Source organism: Neovison vison, chromosome 6 (genome assembly GCF_020171115.1).
Source record: "Neovison vison isolate M4711 chromosome 6, ASM_NN_V1, whole genome shotgun sequence".
In the NCBI taxonomy this organism is placed as follows: Eukaryota; Metazoa; Chordata; class Mammalia; order Carnivora; family Mustelidae; genus Neogale; species Neogale vison.
Window position 1 is genome coordinate 22,818,664 of NC_058096.1, and position 21,219 is coordinate 22,839,882.

General features: G+C 39.7%; 2 protein-coding genes across 3 annotated transcripts in view; one reads left to right on the forward strand and one right to left on the reverse strand.

The window, feature by feature from the left end:
* The window catches only part of NCAM2 (neural cell adhesion molecule 2), a 524,714-nt gene extending 508,137 nt beyond the window's left edge, over positions 1–16,577 (reverse strand). For both annotated transcript variants that reach the window (XM_044251090.1, XM_044251091.1), the window contains exon 1: positions 16,432–16,577. In XM_044251090.1, the coding sequence (XP_044107025.1) occupies positions 16,432–16,486 (55 nt within the window). In that variant the 5' untranslated portion in view covers positions 16,487–16,577. The remainder of the gene's footprint in view (positions 1–16,431) is intronic.
* Positions 8,344–10,119, forward strand: LOC122908390 (ferritin heavy chain-like). Its single transcript, XM_044251153.1, has 2 exons — positions 8,344–8,667; positions 9,632–10,119. Exons 1-2 carry the CDS (start codon positions 8,344–8,346, stop codon positions 9,965–9,967), a joined length of 660 nt encoding a protein of 219 aa, XP_044107088.1. The 3' UTR covers positions 9,968–10,119.
* Positions 16,578–21,219: the final 4,642 nt, after the last annotated feature.

Sequence of the window (21,219 nt, forward strand, 5' to 3'; positions counted from 1 at the left end):
TAAAGTTAATAGAAACTATTTAACTTGAACACTATTACTTGGCTGCAAATAAGTAAACTCGGTTGTCTTGAATACCTGCAAATACAGAAATTCTTTATATGAAAAACATCAGCAACATATCTCACAAAAGCTCTTTACACAAATGAATTTGTTCTCTGTCATCAGAAATAGAAGCAGATTATCTACTTAGTAATCCTCAAAAGGGACATGGCAATCAAACACAGATACAAGAGAATGTGTATCTACGATAATTTTACGATCCAGTCCTCATTGTGATATTACAAATTACTTTAAACAATTTGTTCAGCAGCTTTGAAACAAATGTTGTAACTCAGTTGTACAACGCAATGTAAAAGAGAGCATAACACTGCTAGAAACTTAGCAGCCTTCATGTCTTCAGTTAGAAATTGGGGAAAATGAAAATGAAGAATTTTTCAAGCATGTGCATGCATTTCAATCACAGTCCCTGAGCTGGAACCAAAGCATCCACGCTCCAAATGCTGATTTTATCTATATTCAGGGAATATGTTTTGATGGAAAACATCATAAATTATGAATGTTTGTGTGCTGAGAGTTTGTTTAAAAAAATAAGGTGGGAGAGCTGTTTAGCTGTTCATTTTGTGTAACCGAGAGACAACAGATATTGTTTTGTAGTCTTGAGAAATTAAACACTAGCTAATTAGTCTTCAGTTACACTAAGTGTGAATAATAAGTCCAATGTTTTATTGTGGAGTACATTTCCTTCTTAGAGGCAAAAAGCAGCAAAGAACAAATCGCTTAAAATATTCATGAATTTCAGCCCTAATGAAAATAATGGAATAAATGTAACAAGCATTTTGACTCAGCATGGAATGATGAAATGATTTTCCTAAGTTTTTACATATATATGTATAGGTAGGTATACATACACACATACTCTGACACACACACACACCATATATATATATATATATATATATATATATATATATAATTTTATATATTTGGCCATTCATAAAAAACAGTGCTGGTGAGAGTACGTGGCATGGGGGTGAGGGGGTGGGAAGAAGCAGAATGGCTTTCTAAGAAAAAGTAATTGCAGAGCACGCACAGAGTTTTATACCCCAAGCATCTTAATCACTATCCTGCCTTTTAATTCACTGTGTAGTCTCAGGAAGAAGCCATAGAGAGGTCAGGAACTGGTGTGGTTCATATCTTGGTCTAGGCATATAGTAGATTAACACCCTGATTAGTGAATCTACTCATTTCTACTCATAGTTAGCCGGTCTCATCAGTCAATATCAAACCAATATTCTTTGTTTTCAGTTTCCACTTCTCTTTCTAAAGGAGATTCTAGCCTCTATTTCTATTTTTTATCCATCTCTTCCAGAATCCAATGAATATTTTTCCTTGGCCCCCTTAAATTTGAGAACATTATCCACCTGTCAGGTTTGGGGCGAGGGGGGGGGGGGACAATGAAAATGAAATAGATTTCCTTTAAAAAATTAGCTTCTTTTATTTCATAAGATTCTGGAAGACCAGTGAGGTTTATGTAATTTGTTTTATCCTAAATCTACTACTCCAGCCCTGCCATACATATATACAGTCCTTAAACACTGTATAGTGGAAAGTACTTGAGCCCTCAGAGTCAAAGTGTGCCTTTATTCAAATCCCACTTGGCTCCTTCACAGCTATGTGACCTTGGATAAACTGTATTATCACATTTTCTCTTAATTTCATTATCTGTACAATTTAAAAAGAAAAAGATAGATAGTAAAAGATGTGTAAACACAGATATTAAGATCAAGTGTAACAGCTTTCTCAGGATTTCCCAAGATACACCCTGTTCACAAAGGAAGTTAGTATCCTTACCTACCATTCTTCAACTTAACAATAGTAAAACTATGCCCAATGTTAGCGGTTTCCTTTTACAGGGACCTGGCAGGGAAAGAGGACTCTTGCCAGCCAGCCAGGGTTCCAATCCCAATGTCGCCACGGGGCAGCTTTGTGAGATTGACAGGTCATTCAAACACCTCAAAATCTGTTCCCATCCCCTTCTCTAGAACAGAATCATCCTCACAAGTAAGTCTGAAGAATTCTAACAGATCGCACATACAAAGTACACTGAAATGGCATACTGTAAGGGCTTAATAAATACTGACTTGTGACACAGTGTACATTCTTTGTCAAAAAGAGCCCCTTGGGCGCCTGGGTGGCTCAGTGGGTTAAGCCGCTGCCTTTGGCTCAGGTCATGATCTCAGGGTCCTGGGATCGAGTCCCGCATCGGGCTCTCTGCTCAGCAGGGAGCCTGCTTCCCTCTCTCCCTGCCTGCCTCTCCGTCTACTTGTGATTTCTCTCTGTCAAATAAATAAATACAATCTTTAAAAAAAAAAAAAAAAAAGAGCCCCTCAACTCTTCCGTGGCAGTCACACCGGACCACACACTGGTGGGTTTCCTCTCCCTCGTTCTTCAGTAAATGAACACTGAGTCTGATGGAAGAATCAGATATTTCAAGGGAGGCTGACCTTCTCCTCAGCAACAGAAAGGAGCTGATTCATCAGGGGAAATCATGGTGATGGTGTTCTCTTCACCAGCCATTAGTTTTGGAGAGTTCCTATGACACAATTCTAGCCAATGAGAACTGAGAAAAGTCTCCTGGATGATATATGAGAATTTATCCTTTTTTTCATAATACAAGGCCAGTGACATATTTAATTATCATTCCTAACTTCAGATTTTATTGAGAAGAACGTGATACATGAAACTGTTGCAAATAACTTTCTTCCATGAAGCCAAGGAAAAATACCCAAAACCTAAGAGAAACATGCAGTCCCAATCTGCCTCTGGATGATTTCTTACATGCTATCACAGATTTTTATTTTTAAGTCCGTCTAAATATATCCTTTTCTTCTTTGACCCGAAAAACATCCTGAACTGATGTAATTTTATTATGAAAGTATTCAGTAAGTCAACCACAAACAGATGACTTACTGAATTATTCATGACTCCAGTTTTTACAATAAGAGAAGCCATTTAAAAAATATAGCTTATATTTAAATATTAATGTTATATAGTCCTTAAAGAATTACACTAACCTGAACAATCAAACTGCCCCACCTTACAAACACCATGAACCCTGTATTTCTAAATCCTGTTGGTTCTCTGTGCCTATTAATGTTTAAGGTCTCTAAAAGATCTACTCATTTGCTAATTGGTAGTCACTCACCTAGAGTTTAGCCATTCAAAAGAAATAGCCAGAAATAACTGAAACTAAAGCTACTCCTAGTACTTCTTTTTTCCCTTCAGCTATCCCTAGCTGCTTCAAAGGTACCATGTTTCAGCCACAGAAATGAGTAAAGTTTTAGAACCAAATATTAACTAAATTTAAATTTCAAGTCCTTGACTTATTAGATGCCATTTAAATTTTATGAAATTCAGTTCCCTCATCTGTAAAATAATTTTCAGAAATCCTATATATGTAGTCAATATAAAAATGAGGTAACCCAGTACTTGGCAGGGTGACTAATAGATTTTTTTTTTTCTGACATTCTCCCCTTTGCCAAACTGTAACCAAGCTCCACGGAGCTCTCTTCTCAACTAGGTCTCAACCCTAACCTATAAAGATTTGAATGAAGTACTAACATTATTTTTAACAGTTCAAGGGGGCATCCCTGGGATGACTTAAAGTGCCTGAGAAAACTCGAGGCTGCAAAAAGACCTTCTGTTTGTTTCAGTCCATACCTCACGATGGGACTCTTATCTCCCAACCTCTGTGGGAGGGAAGGAGCCTAGCTTTGCTAACCATCAGTTAACAAACCCAGGTGGGTTTCAAACAGACCAAACCACTCCTTCCTGCTTTTTGTAATTTTTCACTTCCCTGGCTCCACTGAGCCCCCATGCACCTTCCTCCCTATTCCCTCATTGTGCCTTTAGAATACCGGGTCACCTCTGTACCAAGCAAAGTTCAGTTCAGGCCACACTAGGCTCTTTACCTTATTGAATACAATAATAAACTTCCTTTCCAATATGGTGTATTACCGATTAAGATCTGTCCTTAACCACTGTAACTAGTGTCTGGCTTTGTTTACCTCTGATGTTTCCTTCATTCAATTCATTCATTCAATATTTACAAACAGACACTGTTCATTGAGGACACCAGGATGTCTGCAGCCCTTCTTTGCTTTGTTGGGCACCTCCTTCTCCTCTGCAGGTATGTCACACTTTATCCCAGCTCTTCAATGTCTGACCCCACCACCCCTTCCCTCATTACTGTTTAGCTGATGAATTACCCTTGAAATAAAACAGGGATTGATCTTGACTAACAGTATTTACTCTCCTTTCTCATTCTTAGCTCCCTGTATGCCTTTCTGTTCAGGAGTCAGAATATGTTCTGGAATCACTATTAGTCAAAGACAATTTATACTTCTTAGGACAACCTCCTTTCTCCTATCACACATCCACATTTAGGTACATCACCTGAGATGTGGAGACATCTAAATGAGATGCCTTCTGAGAGACAGCCAAACAGGAAGAGAGAAGGGAAAGGTAACTAAAAAGTAAGTCCCCTTCCCCACCATAGTTAATAACATCAATCCTTTTTTAAATTTTTTTTAAAGATTTTATTTATTTATTTGACAGAGGGAGATCACAAGTAGGCAAAGAGGCAGGCAGAGAGAGAGGGGGAAGCAGGATCCCTGCTGAACAGAGAGCCCGATGCGGGGCTCGATCCCAGAACCCTGAGATCATGACCTGAGTGGAAGGCAGAGGCTTAACCCTCTGAGCCACCCAGACACCCCAATGATGTCAATCCTTTGATTTTCCTAGCAAGAAGAAGGGCCATTCTCCTTGAAGAAGTCATCTTTCACCAAATAATCTATTAATGCACAGGGTAGGATGGAGGGTATTTTTAATAAAACGTTTCATACAATAGAAACAGAACAAGGACTTGAAAGAGAAAATACATTAGCAACTTAGGATACTTCATAATTATTCAAGATTCTGTACTAAGTATTCTGTACGAAGTATTATTTAAATATCATGAGAATACTAGAGTTGAATATTTCCTATCCACTTTGGATATGGCTGTGTAAGTTTTTAGTAAAGCACAGAGAATGGCATAATATCCTTTAATAACCTGTGCTGAGCTATGTTGCTAAACTGCAGACCACACACAATGCCCACAGAGGTAAAATGCATTACCTTGGGGCTTATGAGGGGGCTATGAAATAAAAGGACTCAAATGGATAACCAATTAAAGTGTTTATAAATTATGTGAAATTTAAGGAGGGAAATGAAAGTTAAAACATGGATGAATCAGAAGCAGTGGTCATATCTCTAATTGCAAACTGTGTTTCAAGTTAGAAGTGGCATACAAAATACTGGCAACATTAGTAGGCTAATGGAAGGGAGACAAATAAATATGTGATAAAGACATTCAAGAGTAGCTGAAAATGTATTTTGTCCAATTAACTTAAACACTCTTACCACTGAAGTCTGACATAGAAAATATCATAATATCATGACAAAACATGGCTAACGGACAAGAAAGCATGTTTTTAGGTTAAATGGAATTTCATTTTTTGTAAAAGAAACAAAACCCAAGTGCCTATGAAAAAATAAAGCAAAATACTCTTATCTTGCTTGTCTTCCCATACATACCGTTTAGAATTGGCTTCCAATAATCATTGACTGAATAACCAACTTTTAATTAACCCCAGGGATTATCTTGATTTTTGAGGACTTTAAATACTTGCTCTATTGACAAATCAGACATTTACTATTGACAATATCTAATCTGTTTAATTATACCCTTATCAACATATTATATCTCCCTCATTTATTTCTATGTAGTGAAGACTCAGAAACCTCAACAATGTAATGGTCTCCTATGTCCCAGATAGGGCTTCAAAATAAGAAATCTTATAGCAAGATTTAAAAGTCTGCTTTATTCCCTAATTTATTTTTAGTTCAGGAGGTAAGACAGGTCATCTTTTCTTTCCTTTTGACTGGATTATTTTATAGATACTCAAATATTTATTGAAGGCCTATCACATGCAATAGTGATATAAACAAAATTTTTAAAACAAATACCCAAACCAACAGATAATATATTCTCAACAGTCCAAACTAAATATATTTTTAGTTAGTTTGTTTTACTCCTGCTGGGTAATATTTAAATATTCATTTAGCATATATTTACTAAACATCTACTATGTTTCAAGAATACACATAAGAATTTACAGTGAACTCCCTAACCAAGTACATTGTATTTAATGGCAAGCCAGCATGGAAAGGTGTTCTTGCTCTCAGAGAGTTCAGACAGAAGGTCACATACAGTTACAATGAAGTCTGACATGCAGAATTCGGGTATATTACCATCCATGACTGGGTGTTCCGTGTCTTGCACACTGGCTAGGGATTACTCTGTGTGTGTGTGTGTGTGTGTGTTTTGTTTGTTTGTTTTTTACTTTTCACTTACAGGGATTACTGTAGATTTGTTGAGATTAAGAAAGATGTCTTCAGTGATGAAATGGCTAAACTGAGTTTTGAAGAAAAACAATAGGAATTGTCCAAACAAAGAGAGTTAGGAAAACTGCAAAATACATAAGCTGTGTTGAACACAGGGCCCAAATCTGGGAATTTCAGAAATGGTGCATAAGTGTTTGGTGTATGTAGTAACAGGAATGAGGCTAAGAAAACAGGATCATGCAAGTGAATAAAAGGTAGAAGTCTTAACAGTTCTAAGTCAGGAACTCCCAAATAAGTCAAGTGAAAGGGAGTCCTCTAAAATGAACAGCATGTATCCTGTAAATACAGTCCAAAAGTAACTTTGAAGAGCAGAGTAACATAAATTATCTACTATACGACTAAGTTATTTCTGAAAACTGCTCCATTAATAGGAGTAAAATACATTTCTGTGAAAGCACAGACATTGTTATAGGAAAAATGCTGCATCTAGAATAAAATATTTGTATCAAGTTCTAAGCCAACCATTTTTCAAGTCTTTCTTCTTGGACAAGTAATTAATTTGACCTCTTCAAGGTTCATTTTCTTCTTCTCTAAATCAGGAATACTACCTACATTTCAGGGTAATTGTGGGACTTTAAGTAGGTAAATTTAAGTTGACCATCAAAGTTGTTGTTACCTAATACGTCTTAGTATATATACATTTGAAATCATTAAATTCTACAATGTAACTCTAACCCTTTGATAATTCCGAAGTTTAACCTAGTTTAAAATATTAGTATATAATTTATATAATAGGTAGGACAGACCCAGTGATTCTGTGAGATTAAGTGCATTTAAAAAAAATGAACAGGATTGAAAATGTACTTAATTTCAGCTGGCATTAGAAACATTAGAGAATTATAAATGGTTTACATAAGTAAATACAGAAAATTTAAATAAAACAGGTCAATATTGATCAATACTTTGACATATTACGGCATATACTTGATGTTATATTTTAATTTTTACATAATCTGTGTTTCACATTTCTCTCATTGATGACAGAATGCTATTACTATAATATAAAGTTGCAACTGCTCCGCTCAGACAGTGTATTCAATATTTGTCATTGGTAAATGATAATAATCAGAGATAAATTAAGGAGGGCAATAAATATAAAAGTAATCAGAAAAAAGTAGTACCGTAGTTATTAAACAGCTGGTTGAGAATGGACAAGCTACAATATTAGAAAAACTGTCCACAACACTCATTAATACTTAAAGTCTATGTGTGCTTATTTTCTTAAATTAGGATGTACTCTACTGTAAGTCTTAGCTTTATTACATTGGTTTATTTTACAAGTGGTGGCATGCATTTCTATGCTAACACCATATTTGCATCCCTGGAAAATGCTGGTGTCTGCAAAATTATGAAGTAAAAAATATCATGGCTTATGGGAAAAGACAGGATTAGAGGTCAGAACATTCCAAACCTACAGAAATGTGTAACCAAGCACTAACAACTACCATAACAATCTTAATGAAAATACTAGCACAGTTAAATCTCTAAAGATGCTTGTATCTAGTATTTGCATCTTCTTTCGAGATACAAGGCCTGAAGGGCATTCACTTTAAAATGAAAATTATGATCCAGGGTGTAGCCCTTAAAAAAGTAAAAACAAATACATCATTTTAACAAAGGAGAAAGTGATTTCCAGTTTTCTTAGGAGCAGTCTCAGTATTCCCAGATATGTACTACACCGGAAATCAAGATGGTTCTTAAACTGCTAAACAAACAAATACTCGCAGTAAAGGAAAAGCACTTGAGTTGATTTTTCATATTTTTTATTAACATCTTCATAGAAAGCTAAGGCTTTCTCTTTAATAGTGAGAAAGCTTGCTCTTGATCACTTCAAAAATGACTGGGCTGAAGAAGTGGTATATGGAACAACACAGTTCCTGCATCAGCCCCCTATTAACCAATCCTGTATCAAAGAAACACACAAAGAAACAGAATTGTATCTTCATGCATAGGATGCACATTAGTGGCAACTTTGGGGGTCAGCCACAGAACATACATAATAGCGCAAGGCCAAGCGGACACTCTCTGTCTCAAGACATCATCTATCAAAGGCGATTTTTATCAGGACTAAGTGAGACAATGAGTGAGAATGTCCACCTGGCACATGGGAGGCTCTCAAAAATATTAGTTCCCCTGAAGATGAACAGAAAGAATGTCCACGTCTGTATATTTCATATCAAACTTTTTTTGGTTTTTGATTTTAGTTTAGCTATTTTCATTTTTTTAAATGTTCTTATTTCTTCATGTTTTCTTTTGTTTCCCCACAATTAAAAAAAGGGGGGGGTGCTACGCATAAGCAGTGAAGATGAATGAAGAATATATAATAAAAGCAAATTTGACCTAAATGCTTTTGAAATTTTACTCAAAGTTCCAGACACACACCTATCAAATGATTTTAGCACAAACAGCGATGGTAGAACAAGAGAACAAAGTTAAATAAAAGTGGAGAAAAATTCTGAAATGAAAAGATCAACAGTTGGCCTTTCCAAAGTTACTCATGACATTTCCATCTAGACTCCATTTGTACCTGAACCTCAAGGTATCAATGTAGAAAATTACAAATAAGCAAAACAAGAACACAAACCCTTCTCACCTAAAATAAGTGGTCTTATTATCTATTTCCCTATTTCTATTAAGATAACCATTCTTTCCATGAAAAGGCTGAAAATTTCAGGTACAACCTGCCTCCCAATCTCCCAAATCGAATGCCTTATTAAGACTCATTAATTTTTTTCAAAGAAACATTAGACATGAACCCTCAACTCCTTTTTCATTTCCCTCTGGTAGGCCCCATGCCTGGCCAGGAGACTTCAAAACAGAACAAAATGTTAAGCATGCTCTTTTCCTGCCGAAACAATGGCTTCTGATGACCTACACTTAGCCTGACTCAAGGCCTTCATGCCTCTAAGTCCCATCAATATTTCCATAATCAAGTCCAACAACTCACCTTTCCAACTTCTTAATGAATTGGAGTATTTCTGTCCTCTGAACACTTAGTGCATCCTTTCTCCCAATATGCTCACTTGTTGTTCACTCTGTCTTATCCTCTCCCTCTTCCATGTTGAATCCCCTTCTGTTTCAGTGAATGGCAAGGTAGTGCCATTCACTACCTTGGTTCTACAAGCTGCAGAACCAACGAGGTGGCCGAATCTTCCTTCAGGATATCAAGAAACCAGACCGTGATGATTGGGAGAATGGGCTGAATGCAATGGAGTGTGCATTACACTTGGAAAAGAGTGTGAATCAGTCACTACTGGAACTGCACAAACTGGCCACTGATAAAAATGACCCCCATTTGTGTGACTTCATTGAGACTCATTACCTGAATGAGCAGATGAAATCCATCAAAGAATTGGGTGACCACGTAACCAACCTGCGCAAGATGGGGGCCCCCGAATCTGGCATGGCAGAGTATCTCTTTGACAAGCACACCTTGGGAAACAGTGATAGTGAGAGCTAAGCCTTAGGCTGTCTTCCCAGAGCCACCTGGTCCCTGAGGCCATGCATGCATGTTGGGGTTACCTTACCTTTTCTATAAGTTGTACCAAAACATCTACTTAACTTCTTTTCATTTGTACCATTCCTTCAAATAAAGTAATTTGGTACCCAAAATTTGGTACCCTGGTTAAAAGGGCAAGTCTTTTGTACATGTTCTGAGTTCACATGTTTCTTTCCTGGCTATGCAACCTTAGACAGTTATTTAAATTTTCTGTGCCTCACAGCCCTCAAGTGTAAAAAGGGAAGAGTAAGATGATAATAACTAGAGGGCTGTTGTGCATATTAAGCTACTTAAACCAATGTAATGTGCTTACAATAGACCCTGGCAGTTAGCAAACATTCAACAAATTTTAGCTCTTTCTCCGCGTCGAATTCTTATGGGCTTCTTTATACCCCTTAATTTTTAATTAATTATATATCTTTTCTCATTTTTCAACATTTTGTTGACCAGTTTATTGATACCTCATATGCTTAATTGGCTTTTATATTTTTTGCCTTCTCAACTATCAGCATTGGATTCTATGCACTACCCCTTCCACACACCTGCAAATTTTCAAACAAAACATTAAATACATTTAAAAAATAGGCATTGAACTAGAAATGAGAAAATCTAATCTTAAATCCAAATAACTCCTAACTATAACTGATATAGGCAAATCAGGTAATTCTTCTGCATTTCAATTTCTTCCATCATAAAATAGTTAATAGTCCTTTGGATTCTTGCTCATCGTTCCTTACAAGGAAGTGAACGCACTTTGAGCCAGTGGTCTATGGGGTTACAAAATGGTGGCATTATGCTCATTGTAAGTCCTGAACAAGTATTTGTTAATTGATTAACTGACAAAATGGCATAAAATTTAAATATTACTATTATTCTGAGCTGAAGAAATGTTAATATTTTTAAACCGCTGCAAAAGTTTGGTGTTCAGAGAACTGAATTAAGAGTTTAGAGACCATAGCTCTCGCTACTATTCGGATCTTTAGTAAATCACTTATCCTAATTCTGTGCCCACCCTAAGCTTCTCCAGACTCATATCAACCTGGTGCTGGCCCATAAAAGGGATCTGTGATACAATAAGAAACCCATTCCTCAAGACTCTTTACTGCCATCTGCTGGAAAATTGTGAAAATAAATATGCATTCTATCACTACACCCATGAGTGGCGCCCCCTGGAGTTGTTCACCACACAACCTATATAACCATTCCTAGGAATGCTGCTGAATAAGGTGTCTGAGGCACTATAGGCATTCAATAAATGTTTGATAAATGAGTAAATGATGAATGAGCCACCATTATCAATGAATTAAATTATCTCTGCCCCGCACAATATTTGTTTTTATTCATAGAGAAGTTTGTGATGACTAAAAAATTGAATAAATGAAATGTTTTTAAACCATGGCAGATTTGTCTGTATTTATAATATACCTCTGGCATAATAGGGTTGACATTTTAGAGGAGCCCTACACATCTGAGAATTTAAGTTACTCTTTCAAAGTCAAAGACTTAATGGTCTAAATCTTCTGATTTCAAATCCAACATTCTCTCCCCTTTTGTGCTATTTTTAATAACAAAATGGAGCCAAGAAAATTCTGACCAACTGACCTGAAATCCTTAAAACTGTCATCTATTGACTGTTATGCTTGTAAATACTCTTAAACTTCCTTATCATACCTCTTAACTATTTAAACTCAGACAAGTCTGTTGCATTAGATCAAGGCTTTCTAAAATGCCTTGTAATGGTTGATGATCTGCTAATGGCCCAAGTGAATATGTGACACCAGGAAGTACGTTGATAGCCATTTGGAATCAGCACTATTATAACTATAACTTTGCAAATAGTTAAAAGTTATTAAAATATTTTAAATAATGCCATATAGAAGCACTTTTATTTGCTGAACAATTAAAGATACCTTGGTTCTATGAAGCTCAGGAAGATTACATTTAATGAAGGAATACAAGCACTGGGTGTATCTCAAAGTGTTCTCATAGCATACAATTTGGAAAATTAAAGCTATTTTATAATATTTTAAATAGGTCCATCCTCAGCATAATTGGGAGAGTATTAAGGGCACAGGGAATTTAGAATCTAGATTAATAAAATTTGAAAAACAATGGTACCCCTTTATCAGAATATTAAAATTATTAAATTAATTTTGCATACACCAACACCCAGAGGACTCATTTAATTCTGGACCAAAACCAAAACAAACAAACAGATCAAAAGCAATTCAAACTTGGGCTACCACTTATCAATCCCTTTCTTCACGCTTTTGAAAGTTCACTGCTATGAGAATGACTCTGAAAACAGATAAATTAAAATCATTTCCCAAATGTCAAAAGCCAGAGAGAGCAACAGACTAGTTCCTTGGGGCCTTCTGATTGGCAACCTTGTTTCCATTCACATTCCTGCCTCCCAAGAAAATAGACAAAAACAAATGACACTGTTAGCCTTGGTTACCAGCGTCCATTTCTAGAGCGCATTTCTCAGTCCCATCACAAACTAGCTCTCTGTATGAAAGAAAGCCATTTTATTTACTAAATTATATGAAGTCTGACTTTCTTTTTGTACTGAATGAGGTTATTTTCTTCCATTAATTGCTTCTCTAATGGGCCATTACCTCTGGAAGAACATTAGCCCACTGTGCCATTGAAAAGACTCCCTGGACCCCCTGGGGGCTCACCACCTTCCCTTCTTGCTCTTCTCCTGGGCTCCAATTCAGCATTAGAAACCGAAGTGGTCAAATGCACTGTTTAACTCCTTTGACATAAAGCAGGAAAGGAAATCCTCTGGGTGGCTCATTGACAATAACGGTATTAATTCACACAGCCTGTCTTCTCTAAGTGCAAATGCATATGGAGTTGATTCAATAGAAATGTTCCAAAAGAGGCTGATATCAAAGAATTAGAGCAGAGTAGATTAAAACGGACACGAGAGAGGCTGTCTGTGAACAGCCTACACTGAAGACAGGTTCGTGGAGACCTTCCCATAGAAATGAAACTCGCGGTCACCCACACACTAGGAGTCACCCATACACCCACGCTTCCTGCAGAAGTGAAACTAGCAGTCACCCACACACCCACACATACACACCCCCACGCTTTATTTTTAGAAGGTACAGGTCTCTAATGAACAATGACTTACTGATACTTCACCAGAAAGAGAAAATGTAAGCAGAGAGCCTTAAGTTCAACTAATTAACTGGGCAATTCACCTCCCCCTCCCATGATTTTGGCTTAGGTAAGTATTCTAACTGTATGGTTGAACTGGATTGCAAAAGAGATGAAGAGATCTGTTCTTACCTTGCAGTGTCATACAAAAATCCTATTTATGTTTGACACAGAAGCATTTATCACACTGGAGGAATAAGCATCCACTAATAGATGTTTATTAATCACACTCGAGTAATTTTTAAAAAGGAGAGGGCAATAATTTTAGAAAATGATAAAGCTTCAGGAAAGCAGCACATACGTATTACAGTTTGGGAATTGGGTTTACATAGATCCAAACAGCAAATACACTGTGAATCACAGACTCAGGTTATTACTTGAGATTTATGATGACGGAGACTGTGAACAAGTTTTGAATACAAAGAAAAATAATAGCAGAAGTTAAGAGTTACAGAATCTCCTTTCAGTTGACAATTAAATTCAGACTTGACAATTAAATCCCAACCTTACTTCATTAGATATTAATCTTGCAGTGGAAATGAGAGACTTTTAAAGGCGTATTCCTGCTGTAATAAAAAAGGCTTTCACTACAGTAGAACAATAATGTTGTGTTGAAAGTTAGAACTATTAGACCTTGTTAGCTAATTATGGTATTGGCATCCACTTAAGTTGCTCAGTTTTTCACTTCTGTCATTTTCTGCTGCTCAACTGCTGCAGTTCAAAACGTTTTGACTACTTAAAAGGGAATACATCATCATTGCCTTTCCCCAGTCTAACTGCACACCACTTTCCAAAGCAATAGCTTCAATCATGCTTCATAAAATCCCCTGCAAGTATATTGTTGGAAACATAAATCAGCAAGCTGGGGATTTTAGTATTTCTAAGGTAAGCCCAGGGATCACGAACTGGAGGCTTTTCTATGGCCCCATTTATAAAAGAATAAACAAAATTATGAGTTGCACTAGATCCCTTTTTTTCAAAAACTGCTCCAGTGGTGTATCTGATACTTGCTTCTGCATCATTAATTGGAGGACAAAACAGTGGCATAGGAGAATCGGACTCCAAGATCAGGATTGCTGTTTCCCAGCATCTCTGACTTCATTAGGAGACATGGCACAGAAGTACTACATGTCCAGTTTCACAAAAGCTAAGTCTCTCTGATGTGCATCTATGCCTCTATCAGTGCCATGCATTTTTAAATCACACTAGATAAAGAGATCTTCCGAATGATGTTCCCCTCCTTCCCTGTTTCATGACAGTGAATATAGGCTCCCTTTCAGGCATGCTTTAATTTTAGAGCCCTTCTTTACAATTACCCTGCTTTCTGAATTATAAATTAGGGGAATCACAAATTTCAGGTATGTCACATATAGAGACCTAAATTAAATTGTGCCTGCGTATAATATTTAAACATTCCTAGATTTCTCTTTTGTCCCCCAAATTCCAACACACTTAGTGTCTATAAATGTAAATTCACAGACTCCACCATTGAGACATATTTCTTTTCCAAACCAGCCCTAATGTAATCGTAAGTCTGCATAAACTTGCTTTCTATTATGTCCCCATCTTACTCCACACTAGCTACACTCAGTTAATTGCAGTGGTATTTTAACTGCAATTTTCAGGAACTGCTTCTTAGGATTCACTAATACCTGTCTATGTTATAAATGAACAGTTAAACATAATCAGCAGCTTTGCAAAAATGAAAGCAACATATCTGTAGGGCATAAAGTATATGTTGATCTTTGCTATAATAGTGATTTAATTAACTGGGCTACTATCAGCTTCAGATGGATATATCTGCAATTTTTCTATGACTGAAATTTTGCATACTCTATATTATCAAGGGGAAATGAGCAGCATCTTACCAAGACACTTTATAAACTACAGCAACATTCAGTATTTGCATTCTGATTTCTGAGCATAAAATCTGCATCCAATCATGTTTCATCAGCCATTAACACTATATAGCTTTAGGGAGGTGAGGGCAGAGAAAGGAAGGCTTCATATCCAAAATGTCAAGCCCTGCTGAAGAATGATAGAAGGGCCCAGTGAGTGTGGAAGAACAGAAACAACCATTTCTGATTTTAAAATGGAGTTCTACCACCCCCTGCTGGACTAAATGAGCAACACCGAAGAGGCTAGAAAATGCTTAGAATTGAATCTAGTGGAGATATTTTAACTTGTCTTATAATTTATGTTTTCTCAAAAAAACAATTTTCATGCCATACTAATAATATAACACTCTATGCAATTATTACACATCACAAAATTACAGCTATTTTCTTTTTTCTTTAAAGACTTCCACCAATGTATGTTTTAGCATTTTGTGTTCCCAATTAAATGTCCAAACTTGTCTGGACAGTTGAAAATGTTTCCATTTATTATAAATATATTTCATGTGAACGTGAACTACCCAAGCAAAGCAAGATAAATTCAGATCTACCTCTATAGACATAAATAGAGGTAGCTTCCACAAATTCTCTCAGGTTATTCTAGTAAGCTATTCATTCCCGCCCCCCACCCCAAGACATAAAAATCTCACCAGTTCTCCACAAGCTAAAACATCCCTTACAGGTGGAATTACAGTCTGACGCTATACAAATTTTCAACCTTGATGGATTAACAAGGGTGGGGGGTGCTGGAAATGAATGACTGCAACACATGCCTAGTTTTATCCATCTGCCGTCTTACACACAACATCCATGGCCCCTCTCTTAGTTTCAACAGAAATAAACCATCATCGTTCACTTCCTAGCCAGGGATGGGGGGTCTTGGGAAAGGGGGGGGAAAAAAAAAAGGAGTCTCTAAGAATTCAATTTCTTGCACACGAGAGATGTGTCACACACGAGTTTAATGCTGATAGTTTTTGCTGCTTCTGTAAAACATCGTCGTCCCCCTTCCCTCCTCAGCCTCAGATATTTAACTGCTAATACACACCAACATGCTCATCCAATTTTCGATCATGAAAATCCGAGCAAGCCAAGATCCCAGAAAAAGAAGCAGTTTGCCTCGATCTCCTGCTCACCGATGCCAGCCTCCAGTTCTGTGTTTCCTCTCATTTAAGGGTTCCACAGAACAGATACAATTTTTAGCGGCAGCTCAAATAAACAGTGAAAATCACCCCACCAACGACCGTAACTGTAACTTTAGTTCGTTCATTTAATTCTCCCCGTGCCTCCCCCTGCCCCTGTCGGTCGGGTGGAAGGGGTGGAAGGGGGAGGGAAAGTACAGGCAATCAAGCACCCCACTCCTACCTTGCCCGCTACTGACAAGCAACCCGAGCAGGTAGAAGGAGAGGAGGAGGCTCATGTTCAGGACGTGACACTGGAGGACAGTTCCAAAGTTATTAAGTCCAGCCCTGGAGAGAGAACCTTCCGCTGCCACGGCCGCCCCAGCTAGAGCCGCCGCCGCTCCCGGGGTGCCCCAGCCGCCCGCAGCCCGCGCGCTCCTCCTCGCAAAGTGACTGCAAGCTCCGCTCCTTGCCGCACTATATCCAGGCAGCGGCGGCGGCGGCGGCGGCGGCGGCGGCAGCGGCAGCAGCAACAGCAGCAGCGGCCGCCGCGGCGGCAGCAGAGCCGGGCGGGGAGGGGGGGCGGGGGCGGGGGCGCGGGGAGGGGAGGCGCGGCCGAGGTGTATCCCTCCGCGCCGCACGGCGGCCGCTTCTCCCCAGACGCGCGGCCCCCAGGATTCGTCCGCAGTCGAGCTCGGGAAAAGCGGGTTCGGGTCCCGGGGCCTCCAAGCTAGAGTGGCCGGCCGCGGTCGGGCTGGCACGAGCACGTCTGCGAGTGGCGACCGCACGCTCAGCCTCACGGAGACCCGCACGTTGGCAGCCGCCCCTGGGCCGCGGAGGGAGGGCCGCCTGGAGCGCCTGCACCGCCGCCGGCCAGTTCGCCGAAGTGGGCAGCTGGAGCCGCTGCTGATGCTGCGGGCGGTCGCCCCGGCCCCGGGCTCTACGCGCGCCCGGATTGAGCGGGAGTGGGGACTCGGAGGGCGGGGGTGGGTGCTGCCGCGTTCATTTCTCCAAGGGCGTGGGAGGGGAAAGATTCTGTCTCTCCCAGGCCTTCCCTCTCGCTGAACCCTTCAGCAGCCTGCCCGCGTCCCACGCTTTCCCCGCTGCCGCGGGAAAGGGGAAGCAGTGGTCCTCTAGTGTCTACACTGCATGTCTCCTCCGGTGGTAGAGGGTAGGGAGGATGTGAGTGGTGTTTCTCCTCCACGTCGACCCACTGCCGTTCAGAGCAGGTACTTAAGGGACAGAGATTGGGGAGGGGGCGAGGTGTTGGAGCGACTGCGTTAAACGCGGCTGTCGGCGTTAGCCGCGTCCTTGGACACGTCCAAAGTCCCCCCCTAGCCCCTCTCTGCGAGCTCCGCCTTGGGTCCCCAGCGCACTGCACCGGCCAGGTCCCCGAGAGGAGTGCGACGAGGGAGGTCCTGGAAAGGTGCAAAGATGAGTTGCGCGGGGGTTCGTCCCCAGCCCGCCCGGCACCCGTGCACACACCTGCGTGCGCGCGCGTGTGAATTGGACTGATGGAGCCGTGGCGAGCTCCCAGAACTAACTCTCCTCCTCTGAAGGTTGGGGTGTACCCTTCTTTCTCCTGGAAGGCTAAGGAGGGTTCGTCAGTGCGATGTCAAGCCTGCGGCAAGAGCGAGCAAGCGGCAGACACTCCCTGGCCCCGGGGCCCTGGTGGGTCGGCCTGGGTCAGAGCGCCGGGCTGGAACTGACAATGGATCCTTTCTTCTGCACAGTTGTTCTGGTTCCTTAGGGTACTCAACTGCCTCACCTCTCACCCCGCGAGACCACTGGCCATTTCCTTATTAGTGAGGATGAGAAGTGGGAAGTAGGAGGGAATAGAAATACTGTAGAGCTCAAAATCCAGCCCCCCCACCCCCACCCCTTCGGCGCGAACCGCCCTGCAAAAAACACACAACACACACACGCACACACACACATCGGGATTTGATGCTGAAATGCAGGTTTTCTTGCTTCAGGGAGTCCAAAGGGATAGAAAGGAGCTAGCAGGGACAGAGGAGTTACTGTCTGCGATTTGTGTTCCTCAGGCAGAATGCAATCTTCTTACCCAGAAGATTCACTTACTTGGCATCTGGAATGGGTTTTTGAGATGAGTGGAGGCAAAGGCAGCTCTCAGCATCCCTGATGGCTGAAGTCTAACCAATGGCTCTCTCAGAACCTCTCAGTTTGAGAACCTCCTTTTTCACTTGGTTTTATAGTAGTATATTTAGGAAAATGCGTTTAGAAAGTTCTTTTGTCAAAGCTCCCTCCTCACACCCTTTCCACAATCTGAGAGGCACCAACTGTACTTAAGTAAGGTCATTGTCAGCTCTTTGCAGAAAAGGGTGGAAACAGCACATTTATAGGTCTGAAAATGTCTCCTTTATTTTCACCAGTTCTTGATTTCTGTAAGGAGTCAAGACATGCTACACACACACACACATACACACACGGGGTTGCTGAAGAAATTTGAATGCATACTACTTGTGCCAAATAGCCTCTTCACTACAAAACCTGAAATTTTCAGTGTGACACCAGGAGTGGTCAAGTGTGCAAGACATACAAATACACACACACACACACACACACACACAAACACCGGTCAATCTTGACGGTTAGATTTCCCTCTTTATTTTTGGAAGTCGAATTACATTTACTTCAGACAAAGGGTTGAACCATGCCAGAGGAGAATTTCACTGGTACCCTTTAAGTTAATTTAGCTATTAATTCTGCTCAGAATATGGTGGAGGGAGGAGAGAAGGTAGCAACGATCTATCAGATATTAATGAAATTTCTGAGTAGAGATTTATATTATAAGACCATGTACAAACTATCTGTGAGAGAGAACGGGAAAGAAAAAGTAAGTCTCTGTGTGTATGGATGTGTATGGGTGTGTGTGTACCTGTATGTATGGAAACAATTGAAAAAAATAAAGCACTGGTACTCAGGAATATAAGGCAATGTAGGTATTGGTCCTACCCTCAATTTGCTAATAGTGTTAGTGAATAGTTCAAGAATAAACACAAGATTCGATCATATAAATCAGGCTGTGAAAATGTCATAAGAGAAAAACTGTTATCGGGACACAAGAGGAGGCGATCATTTCTGAATAGAGGATTGAGAAAGGCTTTAGGAAGCTTTGAAGAAAGAGGAGAAATTAGCTGGGTAGAGACATGGGTAGGACAGAGAGGAGCTTATCCAGAGCCTGGGGATGTGAAAGCACACAGCTTGTGTGGAGAACAGAGAGAAGTCTAATTTGGAAAAAGTACAGTGTAAAATATAAATATTGGATGGAGTTGGAAAAGGGGTCTGGGACCATGTTATGCTAAAATATCATAATAGTAATTACAACCTCTCAGAATAGAAGCCCGGACATGCATGGTCAGGAGGAGCCAGAATGGCTGCCCTTCCATCCCTGAGGCATAAGCTGTGAGTTGTGAACCTATGGGAAGATTATCAACACAGGCTCTCTGGGGTTGTATGTATAGTTATCCTGAATTTATGTTGCCAGGAGGTCTCGATAGCAGGGTGACACACACTCTAAGAAAACCTTCCCACATTTGCTTAAACTGCTTCTTAGCCAAAGGAAGAAGTACCCCTCCAGGACTCCATCAGAAGCACACCCGTCCCCCAATGCACTGACAAAATGATGCACGACCCGACATTTGCCTTGGTCAGGTCTGCTCCACAACAGATTGCCAGTGTGAGGACAACTTGTAGAAAAATTACCTTTGCCTACTGCAGACACATGCTTCTCGCGTGCAGACACTGAGTGCTAATTACCTAATGTCCCAAATCTCTGAACGTGACTAAGCCATGTGTACTGGGCAGGAGATAAAAGGTATAGGAAAGCATCCTTCCTCCTTTATGTGACTTATAATTACACTGAAGACAGATGATCATAGTGTCCATCTACCTGAGGAAGTGTTTCAGAGGTTTAGCTGGGGGTTTAGTTATTCCATTTATAAAAATAAGAGAAAGTTGAACAGGATTCAGGAAGCTATGAAGAGCAAGTAATAAGAAATATCAACAGGACTGGATGCATGGTTAAATGAAAGCAGATAAATTTGTTTCAGAGGAATCAATAAAATGAACATGAAGGAGTAGCAGAGAGATAGAAAACGATAAGGTGCATTATGTGTGGAAATTATCTTCTCTGGGAGATTCTACCTCTTCCGTCTGTAACTGGTTCTTGCAAAAGGTATGCAGGTCTACAATCCACACATAGATCCCAGACATGAATGGTGGGTTGTGGGCAGGATTTAAACATTATTTTGGTTTGCATATTTCTGATGTTATTTTTGTTTAGTCTCTGTTAACAGAATTCACGTGTGTTAAGATCATACTATGAGCAAATGGGACATTCTGTGTGTTCATTTATATTTTTGAAATGTCATAAACCATTATACCCATTCATTTACTTGTCTAGAAAATTGTCTGTTTTGACTTTTTTTTTATTACCACAAAGGAAAAAAAAATCACTGTATATGTAGGCAGATAGCCTGAAACCTCTATAAATATATTATCCTGCTACTGCTTTTCCTTCTCCATTAGCGCCACTTTTCCTAACAGTCATGCCTTTGAAAATAATTTCAACTCTCTTGATACAACAGTACTTTAGACCGTTTGCCAGGCTATTTGTGAGCATCTGACGGTAGCTACTGTAGCAGTAGAATTTAGATTTTTAACACCTTCCTTTGTAAATGCTTTACTTTCTTAGCCATCCTATTTGAAATTAAGAAACAGAAGGGAGAGATTTATGACACTTGAGGCACCCTAATTGTCACTGATTCTTACTTTTTAATTTCTTTCAAGATACATGGGGTCATTTTCCTTCATGGCTACTTCATGTTCCCTCTGGGCAAATAACTGCTCACTTCGCTCTGAAATTATGCAATAATTGCCTGTAATTTGCCACTTGCCAGAATAATATTTTTTTAACTCCAAGGAGTATTATATTTTTCTCCGCCACAGCATTCCCGGCAAATATAATGATGGACAGAGCAGATATGGTAACAGACCTGTAACACCTTGA